At 36.7% G+C, this 23,012-nt stretch overlaps 1 protein-coding gene across 4 annotated transcripts in view; it reads right to left on the reverse strand.

Moving 5' to 3' along the window:
- Nucleotides 1–23,012, reverse strand: part of Nckap5 (NCK-associated protein 5) — an 892,836-nt gene that overhangs the window by 624,032 nt on the left and 245,792 nt on the right. For all 4 annotated transcript variants that reach the window (XM_005390736.2, XM_013517461.1, XM_013517462.1 and 1 more), the window contains one exon: nt 11,845–11,918. In XM_005390736.2, coding sequence (XP_005390793.1) covers nt 11,845–11,918 — 74 coding nt within the window. The remainder of the gene's footprint in view (nt 1–11,844; nt 11,919–23,012) is intronic.

The following is a 23,012-nucleotide window of genomic DNA, read 5'->3' on the forward strand; positions in this document are numbered from 1 at the left end:
GTAGAGCAAATGATGAGCATATTTGACGCCCTGAGTTTGAGGGTTTGATCCCCAGCACCAAGAGTGGAGGGAACCACCTGTTCGGTATCCAGAACTGTGATCTGAGTGAATATCTTTCCTTTATAAATCACTAATCCCAGATAGACTACTATACCAACAGAAAACAGTCTAAGATGCTTAGACAACTAGTTACTAGTTCTATCCCCCAGCTTATCCCATTCCTTTTCCATAGGACAACTGGTTGAAGTTTTTGAACAATTATGCTACCCCTTAGTCTTTTTCTTTCCCCAAAGCAAAGACCTTCAGTTCCTTGGCACCATTATTCAGTATTCCGCATCTCCTACCATTTTATTCAGAGGCCTGGTGGACACTCTGGTTCGTAGTGTCTTTAACTGATATCCAAACTAAATACACTTGATATGATTTAACCAGCAAAGTTACTAATGGAATTTTAAATTTCCCTTTCAAGGAAAAAAAATACAGTAGCTAAATGTTATAGTCTTTATCTAAAATATCCACCAAAAATCTTCATGTGTTAGGAGACGGGGCCTGGTCAGAAGAGGCATGTCACTGGGGATGTGACCAGGAAGGGTTGGTTCTTGTCCTCGGTTCCTCCCTTCTCTATCTGCTTCCTGGCTGCCATAGGGTGAGCTGCTTTTCCTCTACCATGCTGTTTCTGCCAATCAACTGTGTTCCAAACCCTCTGAAACTATGAGCCAGAATAACCTCCCCTTCTTTAATTTGCAGGTGTTGGATATTTTCTCCCAGCAGTGGGAAAGTGAAGATGAAATTAAGGTATGTGAGAAAATTTTACAGTTTTTAAGTAAGATAGATAGATAGATAGATAGTGATAGAGATAGAGACAGAGAGAGAAAGAGAAAGAGATGTCTCCAGTTGAGGGCTGTAGGGGAATAAAGCTCAAGTAGGATGAAAAATCCACACAAGGAGATACGGAGCAGGGGAATCTGGGATGCTTGTTGGAGGAGAGACATGGCTCCTCCGTTTAGAATGGGGAGAAGGGTAAGGGAGTGCACATATGGAAATAATGACTGACAAAGGAAGTCATGGTTGGTAAGGGTGTCTGTGGTTGGAAATAGAAATACCTTATTTAGATTTGTTCTGTAACATTTCAAACACAACATCCTCTCGCCTGTCCTAAGTGCTTTTGGTTTTGTTAAATTTCCAGGACTTTGATTTCCATGGGTAATAATTTTTCAGACTAATCCTTGACAGGATACTAGGAAGAGATAAGAGAGGCAACCACAGGTTTCAGGGATGATTTCCTAGATAAACAATTTCCTTTCTTCTTACCAAGAGAAATTCAGGCAGTCCAGTGGGAGAAATATTTTTGCATAGATGTGACTTCTGGTACATTTTAAATTGTATAATCTTGGGGGCAGTGGTCCCAAGAGCAAAAGTTTTAAAGTGTATGTCTGATCTGACTATGAGAACTTTTGCTCAGTTGTGATATAAAAGAATTTTAGAATGGCCTTCTGCAATTGACCCTGTTCACATTTCTATTTCCAAAGCGTAGGACCAGTAAAGTCTATTAAACAATACAAGTGGATATGTCTGGGTAAATATACATTTGGCTTTCAATTAGCCAGCAAGCCTGTGAATTTCTAGAGAATACTGAAGAGGCAGCATCAGACAATGTAATTTCCTTAATAGGGACCTTAACCCCAAAGTGGCTGCTGCTGATTTTTTTTAATATTGCACAATTTACTTGGTTTGGGGGGTTGGGTTTTTTTTTCCACTGTGCTGTGCTCATAACTTCTGGGGAAATATTATTCAATGGAACAATTTCCTGGAAAACCTTTTCAAAGTGGTCACAGACTCTGACCTTGCTCTAGTGCCCTCCATCTGCCAACGTGTTGTTTTATTACCTCTGGAAGCTTCAAGGCCAAGAGACCACCATACAGTTAGTTAGAGCTTAAAGAGAATGCAGCTCATGAAGATATTAGTATCTGCCTACTCTCAAGAAAGGAAACTGCCACCTCCAATATTTAATGATTTGATGTACAGTAGCTATCACTTCTGCCTTCATCACTGAACCCTTCAACTGACTACACAAATGACTATAAAGATTATAGATTGTTAACTCTTTAAGAAATGACTGCTGAAATCATTTATCTCAAGCATCTCTGTGGCCAACGTGAAACCGAAGCCTAGAATGCCTACATGACTTTTGCAGGGACACATGGTAAGTGGCAGAATCAGGGCCTCAGTTCCACATTTTGTGGATGAATCAGGGCGAATATTTTTGAAAGTCTGGTAACAGTATGGCACAGTCACCAATTAACCAGAATATGGCCTGTGATTGCATTGGTGTGCCACCAGGTACCACCCCCTACTGGATTAGCATGTATAGCTCAGTACATTTTAAGGGATAAAGACAAAAAAAGGGTCCCTTATAATTAAGTGATCTGAAGAAGCTAATAAAATAATTTGTTCTTCGTTGTTAGGTTTACTTTTTCACTTTTTTCTATTGTCTTCGTTGCCACTAATCCTTTGAAAGCTGTCTTCTATTTGACGGTGGGTTCGTTGTTATTCATGCTAATCTCCCCTGCTGTCCCTTATGTTCTCCTGGCTGGTCAAAATTCTCAGGCCCTCCCCACTTTGTATCCCCTTGCCCACCTTCTGTGTTAAGCCTTGATCTTGTTTGTAAAAGTAACGTGGTATGTATGCCTATAATTATGCTTTAGCTCATGCTACACAAAGTGGAGGGATTAAAAATATATATATATTTAAGGCCTTGGTTTTTATATGGATTTTTTTCAAAACCTATGATAACTCTTGTCTTCTTTCAAACTCATGAGATATCCTTCCACTGCTTCTTTTTGTAAGTTTGTTTGCAGCTCAAGATCACAATTTGATTAATGGAATAAAATGAAGGGATAGGAATACATTTGACGATTGTTATATAATTGTGAATATACATCAATTAATTATATGTCTTACTATTATATATCCATTCTATAAGACTCCGTTAATATTGGAGCCTTTATCATGACATGGAAAGATATGATCAGACATTATACACCTTAAAGCTTACTTTATGGTTGAATTTTAAAAGGTGTTTGAAAGTAGGTAAACAAGCATTCGTACTGGCCTTGTGTAATACTAATAATATTTATATCTTTCTTAAATATCACAATTTTTAACTTACTAACTTTACCTTGAAACTATAAGTTCCATTTAGCATGTGTATGCCACTGACACAAACAACTTTATGTTACACTTGCTTGAGTTCATTTTCTTGCACAGCCTTAGAAATAAAAGTGAGTTCATTCCTAATAAGCACAGGAGTCTTTGCTCATTTCCCTTCCTGAACTATCACCAGTCCCTGCAGTGTAGAAGTCTCTTGAGCATGTATATTATGCTCAGTCGCTCCAGACCAAGATGGGTAAAACATATTTCCAATTGTCTCTGACCTTTCAAGATAAATGAAGTCTCACCACTGAAGTTTTCCTTGTTTTATGCTAAGCACTACGAGACACAGGAGGAGTGAGAAGACTTGGTCTCACAGGACAAAGAGGTTCAGGTACAAGACCTGGCCTCAACACTTGATCTTAGCCAAAAGGCCGAGAAGCGATAAGACCTGGCCTCAAAAAGTAATTGGAAAACTTGGTGTTGTTGAGAGCTACATGGTTGGGACTGGTGCAGAGGCCAAGGAGGCTAAGGACGGAATTACAATTACCTGTTCGAGCATTATTCTGAAGCATCACAGAATGCAAATCAGAGCAGCCTTGGGGTCTAAGTGAAAGATCTCTAATGTGGTAAAATATGACCAGTGTGGAAGCACAGAGGTAAGAGCTGTAATACCTTTAACTTTCTCTCAGGCAGACTTTTTGATCTGGTCAAAATCCAGGATTATTGCCATAGAGACTCCATCTATAATCTAATTCCCGAGCGTCCAAGATAAGGCAAAGCCTGAGTGGCAAATGCACACAGTGCTCATAAAGCAACCTGGTGAGGGTGTCCGGCTATGAACCCGGCCACACAGTGCCAACTTCAGCCAACCCTTCAACAGACATTTGCATTTAGAAATTTTCTCAGTCTTGAGATATTTGAACTATTACTCTACCAACCACTTGCTAATCTCATTAATCTGCTCCTGATTCCTTGATCCAGGTCATCTTTCTTTTGGGTTATTGATCAGTTCTAATTTGTGATATGTACTTCTACAGTGCACTATAATTAAAGCACTTGTGGGAGGAAAGTGCATTTTGTATGTTCTTTTTTCAGAGAGGCCAGTGTGGCAGGGTGGAGGTAGGTACTGGGAGTCCCTCCCTCCCAAGCCTCTTAATATGGAAAGCTGTACAAAGAATGGGCATAGGGTTAAGGGGGAACAGTACCCTTTTTAAGGGCAGAGTTACTCTCATGTATATCCTATCAATCCCCCCTTTTTAGAAAACTACTACACTGTCAAATTATTGTATTTTTCCATTAAAATAAAGTGGAAGGCTATGGTAATAGCCATTTCATTTCTCCTTCCAAATTAAAGAAACACATTTTGTCACTTGTTACAATGGGTGTGACATCAGCATTACTATACATATTTATGTCAAGCGGATCATTTATACTGCTGCCTGCTGCAGTTTTTCTCTCAACTTAGTAGGAAATATTTTTGATATTTATTACCCCAAATAAATCTACAAGATGCCTTTTGCTTAGGGCTCTTTAATTTCAGATAAATAAATCATATTAGGTTCCTGGCACTCATATTATGATAAGCATGGATCTAAAAGTAAGAAGTGTGTATTAAGCTAAATGTCTTCAGATTAAATAATGGTAGATTTCTCTGGGTAACTCCCAAACCCTATTGGTTTTAGAGTTTTTAGTGCTTTTGCAGTGTTTCTTGAAAAACTTAAACATGTTTGAACTAGAAGTACAATTTTGAAATCATCTTTGTACAAAATTATCAGGTCTGTGGAAGTGAAGAGGAGATGGGGTGACACACAGGAGGGGAGGGAGAGGAAGGACACACCAATGTACACGTACCAGTTCCCCCATGAATATATTTGTTCTGTATTTTAAACATATACTAATAAAAATGAATAAATAGAACATTTTTAAAAGAAAGCTTCCTATGATCACAGTGAATCAATCTTTAAAGTGCAATGTTTTCCTAGTTACTTTAGGTGGAATTTTATATTTCTGTAGGTTAACCTAGTGACTCCATCTATACTGGGGTTTATTTGCTTAACTATAAAGAATTTTATAACCTCAATTTCTTATCATCCTCTGTATAATTAAACTCTAAAATCTTAATTCCAATTCAAGTTCAATTTGTTCAACAACTGCTTCTTCACTGGCCCATATTCCATCCATCAGGCTCTTCTCAAGAAGTGGATCAACATGTTAGTCGCTCTGAGAAGCTTTCTTTGAACTTCAGAGAGTGTCTTCTAAAATGTGTTTGTAAAGTTCTGCTCTCCTGCCAGCCCTGATGGTACGATCTTGGTAAGAATATGTAAAGTTTTCATGCACACAAAGCTTGGAGTAAAGGAGAAGAAACAAAACCCACATGGTTTTTAACAGTCTGTTTTACACATCTCTGAAGTCAGTCATAACATAATTGTGTGTTCTCTGATGGTTTAGTGTGAGGCTTTTAGAGAATGAAAGGTGGACATATTTGATATGGATTAAAAATCATGGATATAAACTTGGTACAGATTTTCACCTTAACCTTTATGATATCTTTTCACCCCCCAGACTTCAACTTGAATGCTAGGTGCCCCTTAAACACACGCAGATCACATACCACACATAACCTTACATCACATAACCTTACTTAAAACTATAAAATTGATTGCAAGATGCAAAGTCAGACATGAACCTGGGTGATTTTCTGCTTTAAGTAATTCAGATGCCTCTCTGGGCCTGGTTCTACTAGCCCCTCCCACTGCAGACCAAAAGTCCCTGGAAAGACAGTGGTACTACCCATTCAGGGCTTCAGAGTCATGAGCAGAAGCCTGAAGATACCGTTGCTCCTCTATAACAATATCAGCTGTCTACAGGAATAATCCTCGGTATACAGTTTGGCCCATGGCCCTCCCTACTACTGTCCAGGGATGACAAAATCATTGAAGCATGTGCCAATACCCAATTTCCAGAGCCCTGATTTATTCCTCTTTGTCCTGGGCAGAGGGCACGGCTCTGAGGCCAGACTTATCCTGGCAGGGGTCTGGGACTGTCTGCATTTCTGAAATAACCCCTGGTGGGTAATTGGGGAATGACATTGATGGGTTTCCAAGGTGGCCCTGGGGCTTGCAAATTCCCCAGAACACAGCTATGATTTAGAAATGCAGTCTAAAGATTGAGAGGAGGGGTCGATAATGTAAAACGTGCCAGCCCTCGGTCTCTTTTCACCTCAGTGGAGGGAGACAGGGAAACAAGTGCCCTTACTGAGTTGGCATAGCGTGATGTTTCCCCTTCAGAGCTTTGATTGCAATTACAGAGCACTGAGTGCTGTCTTTGTTTGCTACACATTCTAAACCCCAGAGATAGTCTCCTTTTCTCTTGAAGGGATTTAAACAAATCATAGTTCTTATTTTATTCAGTGTCCACCATTAAGAATTCATGCAGAGCAATTTTACTTGTTGCCAATTAAAATCTCCCAGTGGAGGTCTATGATTACAGCAAAGGCAACCTGTTCAATACTCTGCATCTCCTTAGTCTACATAAATTAACCCCATGAGGACAGAAGCATGCTAATTCTTTAGCAGCCTGGATAATACAATCCTAGGATCCAATATATATAGAAGGTAAATCTCAGAGACTACGATATTCTGAGCCTGATGTCACTCAGCGTTCATCAACTTTTATTTCTTACCTCTGTTTTAAAACTACCAAGAAATGTCCAGATGACACATTAGCAAAGTACTTTTTTCTTTCACATAGACAGAGTATAAAACTGAGGGAGGGGGGCTGTATAAAAAATGGTATGCTTTGTGCATATGTGTGTAAGAGTATTCTTTCCTGGAAGGAATCTAGAGGTACTGATGCCAATAACTTTTACCAAAAATGAATAAATATATCAAAACATGTAGAATATGAATGAATATTGAATATCATTTTATTTTAGTGCTCATTATCTTAGATAAGCAAAATTTGAATCATAATGAGAATGCAAACAGCTTTTACCCTTCTATTTTTTTCTTAGCAGAAGAATTATGTGCAAGCCAGAAAACAAAGGTGAAGTTCTATTTCTAAAGAAGTGTTAGATATACAAAAAAGATTGCACTGTTGGAAGGGATGAGCTCTGTGGGTTTTTTCTCAACAAAATAACTGTACATTTTAAGTTAGGTATTTTACTTCTTCTAGTGATATGGCAAACCATCATCTCTTCCCCTTAGGAAACAGGAGTCAAGTACTTTACTAGGGCAAACAGTTTATAATCAATAATTTACAAATTCTTGGAATTTGGTACAGAGGCTAGAGCCTCCCCTCAGGAAAGTGGTAGAAAACTCAGAACTGGTTTTTTATATACTGCCTTTCATCTTTCACCAACAACATAAACTCTTCGCATCAACTCATCAATAGAATGTCAGCAGAGCGGTAGAGGAGGCAGATCGAAGTCATGTATGGTGTATGTTTGGATATCAAGTACATATATTACCATTTCCCAAGATATATTGTGCTGGGGGCCAGGGATATAGCTCAGTGGCACAGCCCCTACCTGGCAAGGGCAAGGTCTTGAGTTTAATTCCTGGTACAAAAAAAAAAAAATGTTGTGCTTAGAATCTTAGCTCTCAGATAGGTAGGATTTAGGAATAGTTTTAGAAAGTCAAAATTATATTTTATATCCCATATTTATATATGTATAGCATATATTAAAAATATCAATGACTCTGAGAAGTTCTCTAATTAAAATATTTAAAACCAGGTTTTACATAGCAGTTTTCAAATTTATTTGGCTACTACATACTTTTATCTTAAAATATCTATAACTTAGTGACACAGGAATTAGTGTTTCTTGGAATATACTTAGGAAAATGCTTGCATAAATGACTTATTTAGAGCTCTGTTCTCTACAAAGAAAGGAGATGATTTTGCCCTCTAGGGAACACTTGGAAAATGTCAGGAGACATTTTTAGTTCCATAACTAAGAGATGTTACTGGCAAGTGGTTGGAAAATACAAATAAAATTCATGAATATTCATGGAAATGAAATGACTTTTTCATAAAATTATGTAGGAAGAAGTAGAAGCAGCATTATACCACAGTAAGGGAAAGAAGATTGGACTGAAGGTTTTTGGACTTAGACTCCTGTCATGGTCTGTCCAAACTAACAGTTAAACAACAACTCTCAGAGTTTGTGGAATGATAGAACTACATAAAAAAGTAAGGAACCTCAAAGAATCAGTGAGGAGAAGTGATTAATAAAAATGCCTACAGGAATGCTATTGATTTTTGGGTGCTGACTTTGTATCCAGCTATGCTACTGAATTTGGTTATTAAACCTAGAAGTCTTTGGTGGAGTTTTGTGAGATCTTCTAAGTAGAGTATCATGTCAACTGTGAATAATGATAATTTTACTTCTTCCTTATGTAGCCTTATTCCTTTTATTTCTCTCTCTTATCTAATTGCTCTGGCTAATGTTACCAGAACTATATTGATATACACAAGATAGCACTACTAATTTCTATTGGTTTATTGAAAGGAACAGTTAGCGCTTAATTGGTTGATCAATTTTGCATGTCTATATCTTGCAATCTAAGCAACTGTTTTGAAGATATCAATATGTAGCATAATAACCATTACTAATTTCCTATCATTTTGTTTTGAAGTTCTGTATCAATTTTATTGTTTTTTGTTTACTTTTAAATTCTCTTATAACAATAAAAAAGAATGCCTAGGAGCATTTCAATATCTCAACCAGATAATGTAAACATATTTATTTCAGCTAAATCAGAAATAGTAACAGATGATACAAAAATCATGAAGCTCAGACTTTTCATTTTAATACTATAGTTCTACATCAGAGCAAATAAAGGTCTAGGAAATTTTGTTTGTGTTTCAGTACTGACCTGTGCACATTGTAATGTGAGTTTCTGTTTTCTTTTAAATCCAGCAAGGAGACAAGCATAAACTAAAATATAACTATAAGTCTGGGTGGATTTAGACAAAGTCCTAGATTCTGGCTCTTTCCTTTTCTTTAAATAGATTTATAAGTTTACCTCTTTAGAAAGAATTTGTTGATGTCCAAGACATTTGAGCTAAATGTGCACTGCTGGACAGCTATATTTGAACTCCACAAATTCCTTTGCAATTTAAAAACTCAGAGATAGATGAACTATTTCAGCAGATTACTAAACAGGACCCCAAATTAGCCAGTTATCTTGAGTGTGATTACAGTATATTTTTATGTCATAGCAGATGGTTATGCTATAAGAAACTAAAATATAAAACTAGCACCCTCCTCCGTGAAAATAAGGAAATTCTTTGTAATCCTCATATCCAGTTCTCTCATTTGTCCAACTCTTTTATCATTCAGAAGGTGACCATAAGAATATGTTTCAATCAATCTTTTAAGGTGGTAACCATAAAATAATTCTGACCAGTTATTAATGAAGGAGCTAAATGTACTCATAACTCATCTCTTAAGTTATGTTAGTCCAAGTATACATGGAAGTCCATCAGATAATAGCAGCAGCAGTGATAAACTGCCCACTCTGTGATAATTGCAGCAACCACAAATCAAGAGCCCAATAAAATAAAAAAGTTTGTAATGATTTATGGAAACATTTGTTCAACTTCAGGCAATCTAGTTGTGCTTGTGTACAAAGCATGTTATTCCCATGATCCTCCACAAATCAGATTTTACCCCAAGTTATGAAGAGAGCATTACAAAACTTAATCATACCCAAGAAGGATTCCCCACACTGTTCACTGTCACTCACATATTTTTCACCAAAACAATTTGGCTGCAGTCATAGTTATGATATTGTAATAACCATCATAAGCCCTGTCACTTTAAGTCAGTCAAGTCAGGATCTGTTTGCAAAATATAATCAAATGTAATTTCATGATTCCATAAATTATATATAAATCTGCTATTATTGGTTTTCATTTTCTTTTCAATACCACTCATTTCCATTTTCTCACTGGTAGTTATTCTGACTCCAAAAGCCATTATTGCCCTCCATTCTTATTCAAATGGAGCTGTTTTATTAGATCTTTTAATACTGTATATGTGGCTTTGCTTCTCTAACAGTAATAATTCCATTTCTAAAGGAAAATGGAAGTGGTTGCACACAAAATCCTGAGCTTTTACTTTATGTTAAGTCCAGTATATGTCTGAAATAGGATTTTAATTTAATCTTATCTGAGAAGACCAAAAGGTTTTTATTAACTACCTGAAAAAAGCAGAAAAACTAGCCTTTCCTCTACAGATTTTTAATAATTCAAAGAGCCCATGAAGTCACCACTTCTCCACAATGATGTGTTTAAAATATACTTATTGACCAAGTTAAACTAAATTTCTTTCATTAAATGGTAGTCATTATATTTTTATGTTGTTTCTCTCTAGAAAAATAAACAAAATATTCTACATGCCTAATTTAAGTTACACTCCAGCTATGTATCACTTTAAAAGTATGCTTTCTAATAGACCTATGGAAAACATCATTAAAAAGACACACAATCATAAATGCATAGTTGTAGATTTTATTAATACATTTAAAAATACTATCAGACATTAAATTATGTTACTCAAGAACTATAGCTATTTAGGAAAGATGAATTTTGAAGTTACAACAGTGAATTTGAGGTTACAGGCAGAATTTGTTACAATGGTGCATGAAAATCGACAAACCCATCCTCATGGATTCAGATCAAGTTTGGAAAGAAAGTGACTCAGTCAATAAAATGCCCACCCAGCATCTCCATGTACAGAATGAGCACCTCCTCCAGGAGTTTGGGGATTACTGACCCTTGGTGGAACACAGGTCATTACATGAAGCAATTATAGTATAATGTGAGGCAACTTGTAATTAAGCACTAAAATGAAGAGCTATAGGAATTTAGAAGAGTTTAGAAGAAAAATCAAATTGTACAATTGAACCTATAAACAGCATGACCACATGGACCATATAAAGCTAAATAATGGCATTGCAACTGTCTTTGTCAGCATATGCCCAAGGTAATGAATAAGTGGCTTGAGGTTGTAAGTTCTGTGTTTGCAATTTTTATTTCCAATATGCTTATAAAAATATTCTCATATACCTTTCCTTACCTGGAGTCAGAACCTAACACATAAAAGCAAAACCAAATAGCAGAGACTTATAGAACAGCATTTTTAAAGTGTTGTACTTTAATATGGAAAGAATCAGAATTTTAAAGTAGAAATGTTCTACCTTTTAATTAGAGAAAAATTTAAATAATCTTTTAAGTAGGCAAGGATCAGAGAATTTATGTTCTCTGTTCCACCACAGTGGAAGTACGTCATGTAGCCCTGGGCAAGTTACTTTAATTTCTTGACAAGATTCAGGATTCCTACCGTCCTTCTACCTCCGAGCAGGGCCCAGAATCAAGGTCACATTTTGGCCCTGTTCCTTTACTTTAATTAAAGGAAAGGCGTTCTCTAGGTAACCTCTAGTAATTTATACTACAGAAGTGGCACCAAATGAAAGGAGATACCTTTTTCCAACTGCTGTTCCATGACCAAGAACAAAGTTGTAGAGACTGCTACCTGAGCAAACAGATAAGAACATAAATTCTGGCCAAGGGAGGTAGCTCAGTGGCACAGTGCCTGCCTGGCAAGCGCAAGGTCCTGCGTTCGATTCCAAGTACAAAAAAAAAGAAAACCTGTAATTGAGAAAGAACATGAATTTAACTTACCTCCAGAGACTTCTGTGTTGCTCCTCAAGTTGAGTTAGCAAATGCTCAATGTATTTATTAGAGTCCATATATTCCTGTATAAAAATGAGATGAATAAAACCTCAGTACAATAGCGAACAGATTCTACAACTCCATCCTTTACAAGGGATACTTCCCACAAAATAATCCTGTCTCCCTCCAAGTGCTAGGACTCTATGCTTCTATGATTTACAAGTATAGTCAGTGGAGATCAATTCTATTTTCTCCATATCATGTGATACTTTTTATGAACAAGTTCCTGAGGGAATGACAGTTTTATTGAGTCAGCATAAAAATCTTCCTATTTACAAAAAACAGCCTATATTTCATAGTTATCTACACTGGAGACTGTATGTTCTCTATAGAAGTTAATGAGCCAATGTTTCTGCCAACCTTAGAGCAGTAAGAATAAATAGACACTAAAGGCTTTGATTTTACTTGTTTTGTGATGTCATTTTCAAACAAAAATAATATTTTTAAAAGATGAAATATATATATATATATATATATATATATATATATATATATATATATATATATTCCTTTTACTGGTCATTTGTGTCCACTGATGGACATAGTCACTTTCCTTCAACTTCTTACATATACACAAATATGGTGGTGTGTTTGACCTTAAATGATAAATCTTTGGGGGCTGGGGATTTAGTTCAGCACAGTGCTTGCCTGGCAAGTGCGAGGTCATGAGTTCGATTCCCAGTACTGGGGAAAAAAAAATAGATAAATCTTTGGCTTTCAGGAAGACATAAAAAGGTATGGTATAACATGTGCTATAAAATGTGTATCTAAACTAATTTGTGTAAATTGTACCACATTTTTAAGAAACATGCTTGAACAAAAGAGGAATTCATTTTTCACACAAGAATTATGCAGAGAAATCCTTGGATTATTATACCTAATTTTTAATTTGTGATTTCTGAATATTAGGTTCATACATTGCAGAGCTTCAGTTGCCAACTTGTAAATACAGTGTGCACAATTTGCATGATATTGTTTCATTCTGTCTGCTATTTACTTTCCCTTTCTGTTTGAAGGTCTGCCCCGCAGAATACTGCTTCTACAAAGCAAATGCCTGAGACCAAAATAGCGTGCAATGGTTTCAACATGAAATCTCCCATGAAACCTACTCTTTTATTTCCATGGATTTAAAATAAATTAGGAGCTTTACTATTAATATTTTTCTTCCTGAAATACAGATTTATTATTAGCGTTTATACATAATCTACTGTTCCTATAGGAATATTGTCTATAAACTGCGAGAGGAGTGCCATGAGTTGCTATAATGCAATAGAAAGTACCTAGCCCTGAGTTTCTGAACCTGGATCTACCCACATAGCCTTAAAGAAACCATTTTATCTTTCCAACATGTTCTTGTGTACTAATTCTAAAAGTAATTCCTTCTTTAGCCAAGAAAACAGAATACTAAAGCATTCTATTCTATTACAGATGAACAGAGTTTTATGCTTTTTGAATAAACATTCATTTTCAGGTGCCTACTGAACAGTAAAGCAAGACTCCTGGGCATGTTAAAACCCAAACAAAAATCTCTACTATTCCAAGAAGTTGCCACAGACATAGTTTTAAGTCCTGCTTAACATGATTTAGAATACTCATGATTACTAAGACATTACTTCTCATGTATGTTCAGCTGAAAAAGTTATAAAGGCATTGTTTCCAAGTAAAAATAAATTTTAAGGTATTTATCCATTCTTCCATCAACAAGTATTTAAACATGTATGATATGCCAAATGCTACTGTAAGTTCTGTAGGGACAGTACCACAAAGCAGAGAAGTACTCTGTAGAGGATCTTAGATTCTACCCAGAGAGATATAAGCAATTAAGTGAACAGATTGATTTCAGAACAGGTATATTCTGTGAAGGAAACGAACAAGTGATAAGAAGGACTTGAACTGACAACTTCACACACAGTCTTTGTAATAAGACTCTCAACAAATGATATTTGAGTCAAAACTTGGAAGAGAAAGAGGAGGCAACTATTTATACACAAGGAGCCACAACACAGCAGGCAAAGGAATCAGCACATGTAAAGGCCTGAAGTGTGCTATATGAACCACAGAAAAGCTGCTAGTGGAGGACCGGTAACCAGAATATTGCGGGCGGGTGAGGGGAGGATTCTAAAATGAAATTGGAGAGGCACAAATCAGAAACCAGATCACACATAACCCCTAGAAAGCAGTTTAAATAAATGCAAATACATTTGTTATTTCATTCACTCTGATTAGCTCAACCCACAGAATGAATCTGAAAGGTATAGTGATGACTAATAATATGTTCTTTGAATCAGAGCCTTAGGTTCAAATCCAGCTTTGATCTTCCTCATTATATTCCCCTGGGGAAATTATTTTATTTCATCTCTAATCTTTATTCTTTTCTTCTTTGTGAGAGAAATAAACAAGAATTTAGGGAAGTGTTAAAAGGATTACCTGGTTTAAGAAAGTATATACCATCATGTCATAGCATCATGTCATGTTTTTTCAGAGTACTATCCTCCATTTCTCAAGAAGAGTGATTGCTTAAAAAGATGAAGGTATTATCTATTTTCTCTTCCCTTACCAAAATTAGGATTTTTGAGCATATAGTTTGTGAACTGAAGCTCTGTTAAAGAGCATCTATAGTAAAACTATGGTAGAATCTTGACCTTGGCTGAGTAGGATATCCTGATTGCTGTGACTGTGACATGTAGCCTTTTTTATGGCAGAATGTGTCAATTAGGATAAGCTGAATGCATGTTCCTGGGCCATGCCAGCTCGTATTTGTCTCAGGATAAATTATTTTCTAATTTCCTTTAAAGCAGAGTTGTTATTTTATGTCAACAAGTTCTTAAATTACAGTTGCTGAATATGAGAATAGGAAGCTAGTCAGAGACCATTAAAAGCACAGATTTCCAGTCATTAAATGTAATTGTATTTTAAAAGCTATTTCAAATAACAATACTAACTGTTTCTGCTTAAACTAGTTTCATCTAATTCTCCCTAAAATGACTGTGAGAATCTATTTTCTTTTTGTCTATGATTTGTACTTTGAATAACATTTTAGCCATTCTTTTAATATCATGATACATGGTATATTAACCATTGACATTTTCTAATGATTTGTTATGAAATTTTGTTTTATTTTTCATAGAAGGGTATTTTTAATATTTTCTTTATTAATATCTACTCATACTATATTAAAACAGAAAATGACTGTGATGATAAATCTAATCTCTTAACAATGGAAAACTTTGAGTATAGATTCCTTTTGTTATAGCTTTACTTTTCTCTCTTGCATCATTGTACTTAATTTACTTAGATATTTGGTAATGAGTACTACTGGCTTCTACCCCACTCACATACATTACAAGGCTAACAGAGAGAGAGAGAGAGAAAAAGACAGCAAGAGAAAGCAAGGGGGAGAGGGAGAGAGCGCTCACATGTACTTTCATTTATATGAAACTACTTTTTGTCATCTAAGAGAACTGAGGAAGATCCCTTATACATTTATCATTTTTGGCCTTTGAACTGGAAAAGATAGTTAACTAAGGAGAAATCCTTATCATTCTGTAAAATTAAGGAAGAACTGTTCCCTGAAGCAATTTTGTTCTCTGTTTGGAGATGAACTCTCAGGCAATGATGGGGCTCATAGCTATGGGGCCGGAAGTGATAACACAGTACACCTGTAGCTTCAGTAAGTACAATGCTATAGGCTCAGTGACCACTACCAGAACCTTAGTAGCAAGCACATACTGGAGGTTACTGCAGAGACTCCAGTATCCCAAAGTGTCAAAACACAAAGACAAAGAGGAGTGCTGGATAGTTTCAGAACGAACTGAAAAGAATACAGCCTAGAATGCATGAAAAAGTACTTCAGCACAAGAGGAAGACTATCATACTTAATCACAAGACAGAGTGTGCTTCAGACAATAACTTAGGAGAAAAACATGAAAGCTTTATTTTAGAAAGAGGTTTCTCATGTTTAGGAGTGTCCAGAAGACATGGTTAGACACAAGTGCAGAAGCACTTTAAACATACTGAGGTAGAAAGATAGAATTAGATTTAAGATGATAACAGGATGAATAGCAAAGAGGGCTGGGGATTTGGCTCAGTGGCACAGTGCCTTTCTAGCAAGTGCCAGGACCTGAGTTCAATTCCAGGTACCAAAAAAATAAAAAGGATGAACAGCAAAGTCTTGCTTTGTCTTTTACACACTTGTATATCACCACAAACTTTATTATCTCTCAGCTTTCCTGATACATATTGTAGAATCGACAATGAAGAAAAACTACACCCACAATCCTGGGGAGGAACAACTTAATCTGTCAACTTAATAAAAGGTAAAGATGAAAATGAATAGAAACTCAATAGACATAAGATCAGAAAATACAAGATTGCCTAAAAATTAGGGCTTTGGGGTATCTGATAAGATTTAGAATATAAACAACAAAGAGAGGGATAAAGAAACATTTCAGGGGAGAAAAACAAGGACTTGATGACATGTATCAAAAGGGTTCATCACATTCCAGGTAGAATTAATGGAGGAAAAAGAGATTCACATCTACTGATGTAGGAGCCAAAGGAAGTAGTGAAGGAAATAAATGCTCTAAGCAGGAAAACAGGTTTCCAAACAAAGAGTTAAAAAGCTTGGCTCAATAGCCTCTGGACAATACCAATATCCTCTGAAATTACATATATAGACAAACTCTAAGTATTATTAATCCCAACCAAATAGCTTTTGCAAAACACAACAACAGAAAGACATTCTCAGGTATTTATGTATTTAAAAAATCTAGCATCTACTTCTTTAATGAAAACACTTAAAGATACATATATGTATCACATACCCAAAAGATAATTGTGGAATTCACAATGTAAAAGGAAGGTTCAAAAGGAGTTAAACCAGACAAACAGGTATCTCTGTAATGTAAATGGGTTACAAAATTAAATATACACAAAAATCCCAGAAAGATCTTGATGTTGATTGCTGTAGATATACAGATTTTAGATGGGAGCATACATCCTGTATCTTTGAGATAGGCAGAGGGAGGACCAGAGGGAAAAAGATAAAAGCCTCTTTGTACTTAGGGACAAAAATGATTGCTGCATTCTTGGCTTAATAAAAAAGGTTAAGTACAGGGTGTGCTTTGGCCATATGTAGGTATAATTGTAGTGAATTTAAAATATCCATGCACTTTTGATCCAGAAGTTCATTTCTAGAAATGATCCTGAGGAAATAATCAGATTAAAGCAAATGATGTTCAAAGCATTTGTGAAAATTTGAAAGACTTATATTTATCTTAATTTTTAATAATATGGGAATGATTAAAATAAAACATACTTATTAGAATCATATTTCTTTAAAAACTGAATGTATAATATAGGCAAAAAAAAGCAAAGGAGAGAAAGCATTCATATAATATTAAATAAAAGCAGAGTTTCTTTTATCATATCTTCAAAACTATATATAAAAGATTTTAAAGCACACAAAAATAACGGTTTTATAGGTTGACTTAAATATCTGATGTGTGAACCCCTTCTCTGCTTTCCCAGGGCAGTATTCTAATAAGATCATTTCGCCAAAGATAGGGTTAAAGAGGTAAAGATCACCAAATTATACCAAATCATATTTATGTTTTAAAATTTTTACAAAGGTACAGCACTAAAGAGACATCTGTTCTTTGGCTAAAACATATGCAAATTAGGATCATTTTAGAGATATATTCCAAGAAGTTTGCCTTTGAATTCTTTTAATGCAAATGTTTCAGGGCAATTAGTATGAAACATTTAAAGCGATTAGAGGGTTATAGATACACTAAACATTGCATATCTATATAGCATTTAATGTGAATCTTTTATTGCCTAAAATAGGTCAGTTCTGAGGGAGGTCCATTGTAAATTAGTGCTAATTATGTAGAGATCTTACATAGCATTCATTTGAGGTGGTATTTGAAATATAATATTTTATCAAAGCTTACAGAGATCCCAAATCCTTCCAGATAATCTTCATATTATAATTGGCATTACTTATGCGAGAGCTTGTGAAATCCTGCCAGCAATTTTGTGACTGCTAATGCAGAATTCCCAGTTCACCTCTGGGCAGAGAAGTGACAATGAGGAGACCAGCTGTTCAAATCAACAGAAACATCATTAGATACAGGAATTTCCACAATTAGGAAATGACTAACTACCATAACAAAGAATGGTGCCCTCGAAAAATTACTTTGTCATCTTAATGAAAAGGTACATCTGCATGGCAAATGTGAAAAACTAAAGCACATTCATTTTGGGAATTACACAGGCAAGGTAATAAATAGTAAGGTGTCTCAATTTCAGCTGGCATCTCTGCCAATGTGAATTCTTCCAAGGACACAGACATCTTTATGTGTTAAACATCACAAAGAAATCAACTCAGGAGTCTCAGTTTTACCCGATTAATTCCACTGCCATTATCTCTCCATTAGTTACCTTTAATTCCTCATTCTCATTCAAGCAAATGCAAGTTCTTTAGAGCAACTTCTCCATTAGAGCCACCGATGGCCCCCACAAGGTGGAGCCCCATGATTTTACTTGCTTGGTCTAGATCTCAGGACCACTTTCCGAACCACTCTTTTTTTGTCTTATTGAGATAAAGTCTTGCAAAGTTGCTTGGTCTGGACTCAAATTTGCAACTTTCCACCTCAGACTTGCAGAGTGCTGGGATTATAGATGTGTGCCATTGTGCCTCGCTAACATTTTAAATAATATTCTCTTCCTCCGAGTGTTCTCTGAAAGTGCCACTCAGAGATCTTATACTTCTTCCTTTGTTCCTCTGGCCCACTATCAGGAATAAGGTTCTATGCTAGGCCCTCTTTTTACTTTCTACTAGAAAGCCATCAACTACCAGAGTATTTATCTCCAAATATTTATCTCCACGCTATATCACTCCCCTGAGGTACAATCTTGTGCATCTGGCTTTTCTAAACAAGCCCTTTTGGATGTGCCATGACCTCCTTGAAGTATTTCTCCCTTTATTTCTGTGTAACCCAACACTTACCAAGCACTTGGACCATCACAAGCCCTCAAGAGTGACTTAAATGAACAAACACACTACCTAGCTAGACTTGGGTTCACAACAGGAAAATCAGGAGAACAGGCTATGAGTCTGATCCTCTATTTTAATTGCAAAGGTTACAAAAATCAGAGTATTCAGTAGTTATGAAAATATATCAGAAAAGTGGCTTCCTCCTCTCATATGTCACTGAACACGATACTTGTGACACCAGATGTGTGATTTTTTCCCATGTACCAACCAGCAGTCCTCCAGTGGACACCCACTGGGCATCCTATAATTTAATCCGATCTTGACACTATCTACCTAGAGACAGCATCAGATCCCACAGACTGAGAGCTCAGTCTCACAGGATGTTGGCCCCTAACATCAGATGCGAATCACAAATAACACTAGGTTTCCTTGTGTACTGCTAAGTTACCAGCTCTAAGTCAGGGTTTTCACCACCTCCTGCTGGGTTTCAATGAAGCTGAAGAAGCACTTAACTTACGTTTACTCATTATAAACGACCTTACAAGGGATACAGATGAGCAGTCAGAAGGAAAAGAGGCTTAAGGCAAGGTCTGAGAGAAGAGGTGCAGAATTTCCACTCCCTCCTCTGTCCGTGTGAGCTGCCCTTCAGTAACCTCCACAGGCTCGGCTGTCTCGGAGCTCCCTGAACTCAGTGTGTGTGTGTGTGTGTGTGTGTGTGTGTGTGTGTGTGTTTTTAAACAAGGGGTTTTAATAGAGATTTTACACACATATAACTGATTACATCATTTGTCACTGGTATCCACTCAACCTTCAACCCCTCTCCTCACCTCAAAATGGCTGCAAGTTGGGGCGGGTTGTGGTTTAGGTCTAAAATGTCTCCCCAAAGACTCCTGTGTGTGGAAGGTGATTGGCTCATGACATCACTCTGCTTATCAGTGGATTCATTCATAGCTGACTGTGCTGTGAGGAGGTCAGTGACCCACTCAGCAGAGGCAGGTCACTGAGGTCATGACCCGGAAGGGTGTATGCTTGTCCCTGGCTTCTCCCATATCCCTCTGCTTCCTGGTTGCAATGGGATGAACAGCTTTCCTCTGCATGTCTCTGCATTCCTATTCCTTCCTTGGAACCAAATAACAATTAACTGAAACCTAAGCCAAAATAAATTTCTCCTCCTTTAAGTTGTAGGTGTTGGGTATTTTGTCTCAGTAATGGAAAATTAAATGATACACCCTGTAATCATATGATTGGTAACCCCAGGGCTAACAAGCCCCCATTCTGAGCCCACCAAGAATCATCTCTCATTATAAAAAAAAGATGCTCCTATCACCCTGGAAGCTTCAAGGGGTTCACAAGTTGTATGCCAGATATCAGAGTTACATCAGAGGTCAAGGACCAAGTATTAGAGCCAGAGGTGATAATGCATGCCTATAATTCTGGCACTCTAGGAGGCCTAGGTAGGAAGATCCTAGGTTCAAGCCCAGCCTGGGTATCTTAGTAACTTGGAGAGAGACCCTGTATCAAGATACAAATTTCAAACAGGGCTTGGGGTGCACCTCAGTGAGAATGCCCTGGGTTAAATCTTCAGAGCCACACACACACACACACACACACACACACATACACACGCACACGAAAACAACAAAAGCCAACAACAACAACACACACAAATATTAGGAAAAGATATTTTCTGACACTCCAACTACTCCAACCTACAAAGTTTTAGTAGCTCTGTGATAGGGACAGGGAGACAGAAGTCAAATTTATATATTTCTTCTCTTATCATATTCTCACAGCAGTTTTCTACAGTTATTATAAACCCATGTTTCTCTACTAGTAGAAACTAGGAATGGCACTCCAAAGAGGCTATCGACAATCACACAAAAAGAAAAACTATGTTCTAAACTTCTAATCCTAAGCATTTAGTTATATTTCTCATCTATAGCATGTCAATCATATGGGCTATTAAAGATTTCAACACATAATAAAGATCACAACTAAAGTTTGCTATCAAATGTGTGTGGGAGTAAAGTGATAGAACCATGACTAGCATATTCCACAGAGTGAAAACATAATCTGCATAATATGTCATGGGTGAAAGCATCAGCAATATAAATATACATCTACAGCTACATGTGGCCATGGTAAAGCTTTGCTCCTTGCTATTTGGCATCAAAGCATTAGGCTATGACAAATGAAATTATAAGTACAGCTTAGCAGACTTTAATTGTGGAAAAAACAAAAATTTTCCGGAGACTAAAATTTTGTCCCCATCATATGTTTTCCCCTTGCTTCTTTATAAAACACCTCCGTCTTCCCCAGTTGAACACATGCTCCCGAGGAGAGATGTGTCCAGCCTCCTGAGCTCCTGTCCCTGAAGATGTAACTGAGTTCAAGCCAAGGAGATATAAGTAGAAATGGTGTGTGCAGTATCACAGGACCCCGAAGCAAGCTGCCTGCCCATTATGCACTCTCCTCTGGCTGCTGGCCTTGGCTTAGAGATATTACTTATACATTCAGGTTGCCAAGTGGTTGTTCCTACAGTACCTGTCTGCAACCCTAATTTTTCTGCCTCCCTTTGCCCTCTTACCTAGAAAAGAAATGAATTTCTAAATTATTTGAAAACACTGTAATTTGGAGTCTCTTTGTTAGAGTGGCTAGGCCCATGTTATAGTTTATAAAACAAGTGTCAATTCTTTTGAAACCCTGACTGAGAAATACTAAGCTGTCCACTAAATAGCTCAATATTACTTGATTATTTGATACAGTTTGTAGTTATTATAGTTTTCTGAAGCACTTTGACATCTACCCTCATTTGATGCCTACAGTCTCTGACTCATGGTCACCATTTCAGTGGAGAAAACTAATGACCGGATTATGGCAATGTAATTTATTTAGCATCAGGTAATGACAGACTTAAAGTGGTCTTTTGCTCAGCTCAGCACATTTTCCAATACCCTCAAAAAATACCCTTCCTATAGTTAACTACCCTCAAAGTGGATTTTATATTAGTGAGATGGATATAAACCACACCATGACCCTTCCTATCCATTTGGGAAAGCACATGGCTACTTATAAAACCATAACAAAATAATAAACGTCCAAATTCATACTATTTATACTTCCATAACTTTGGTTTTGGTTCTTCTTGGATTTCTCTGCCTTAGCTCGAAGGAAAGGACAGAAATTAAGTTGTAATCTCATATTTGGCACTCTGTTCTAATAAATGAGATGAATATGTACAAGTAAACATTTTAATTATACTAAATTTGGCAAAGATGCTATTCTTGATACTCCTTCTTTCTTGACTAAAACATAATCAAGAGAAACAGTTTGAAGAGAAAAATGATTCTTATTTATCTAAGCAGCCTGTAGCATTTTCTTAAATATTATTTTTATTACAGTTTTGGAGATAAGTACATATTGGCCAAATGAAGGAATTTATTTAGGTCAGAAAAATAACTCCACTCACTTTAAGTTTTAGGTTTTTTTCTCCTGAGGTAAAAATGAAAAATAATTCAATCTGTGCACAAGTCCCACAAGTCACTAACATGTCATTTGTCAGAATGGCAGTAGATTTCTACATATAAAGGAGTCACTGTAAAAATCCAGATGACATAGTTAGCAAGAGTCCTCATTCCAACCTCTACCTTTGCAGTGACAGAAGAACACTGACAGAATAGAAAACTTCATTTAGGTCCTTGGCTATTCTATGGGAATAGAATAATTTGGCCATGGGAAATTCAGGGACTAAATTTTTCTTTTTGGTACAGGGAATCAAACTCGCAGACTCATGCCCTCATACTTGCCTAGCAGGCACTGCGCCGCTGAGCTACATCCTCAGCTCAAGGACTAATCTTAATGCCAGTATTATATCAAAATCCTGCTGGGACTGACCACTGGATCCATTGCATCAGTGCACTATCTATGTGCCCATTTTCTTCCACCCAAACATTGGATCTCACAATGTCATTTCACTCACTACAGTGTGTCACGGGCCCCTGAGCCTGTTATCATCAATGCCCTTCAAGATCTGGCCAGTTACCTTCTAATTGTATCTCCCATCATTCCTCAAAGCTGTGCTGGGACAACATAAAACCAAGCTTCTTGCTTTTCCTGG

This window comes from Chinchilla lanigera, unplaced genomic scaffold, assembly GCF_000276665.1.
Source record: "Chinchilla lanigera isolate Chin_1 unplaced genomic scaffold, ChiLan1.0 scaffold00039, whole genome shotgun sequence".
Taxonomy (NCBI): Eukaryota; Metazoa; Chordata; class Mammalia; order Rodentia; family Chinchillidae; genus Chinchilla; species Chinchilla lanigera.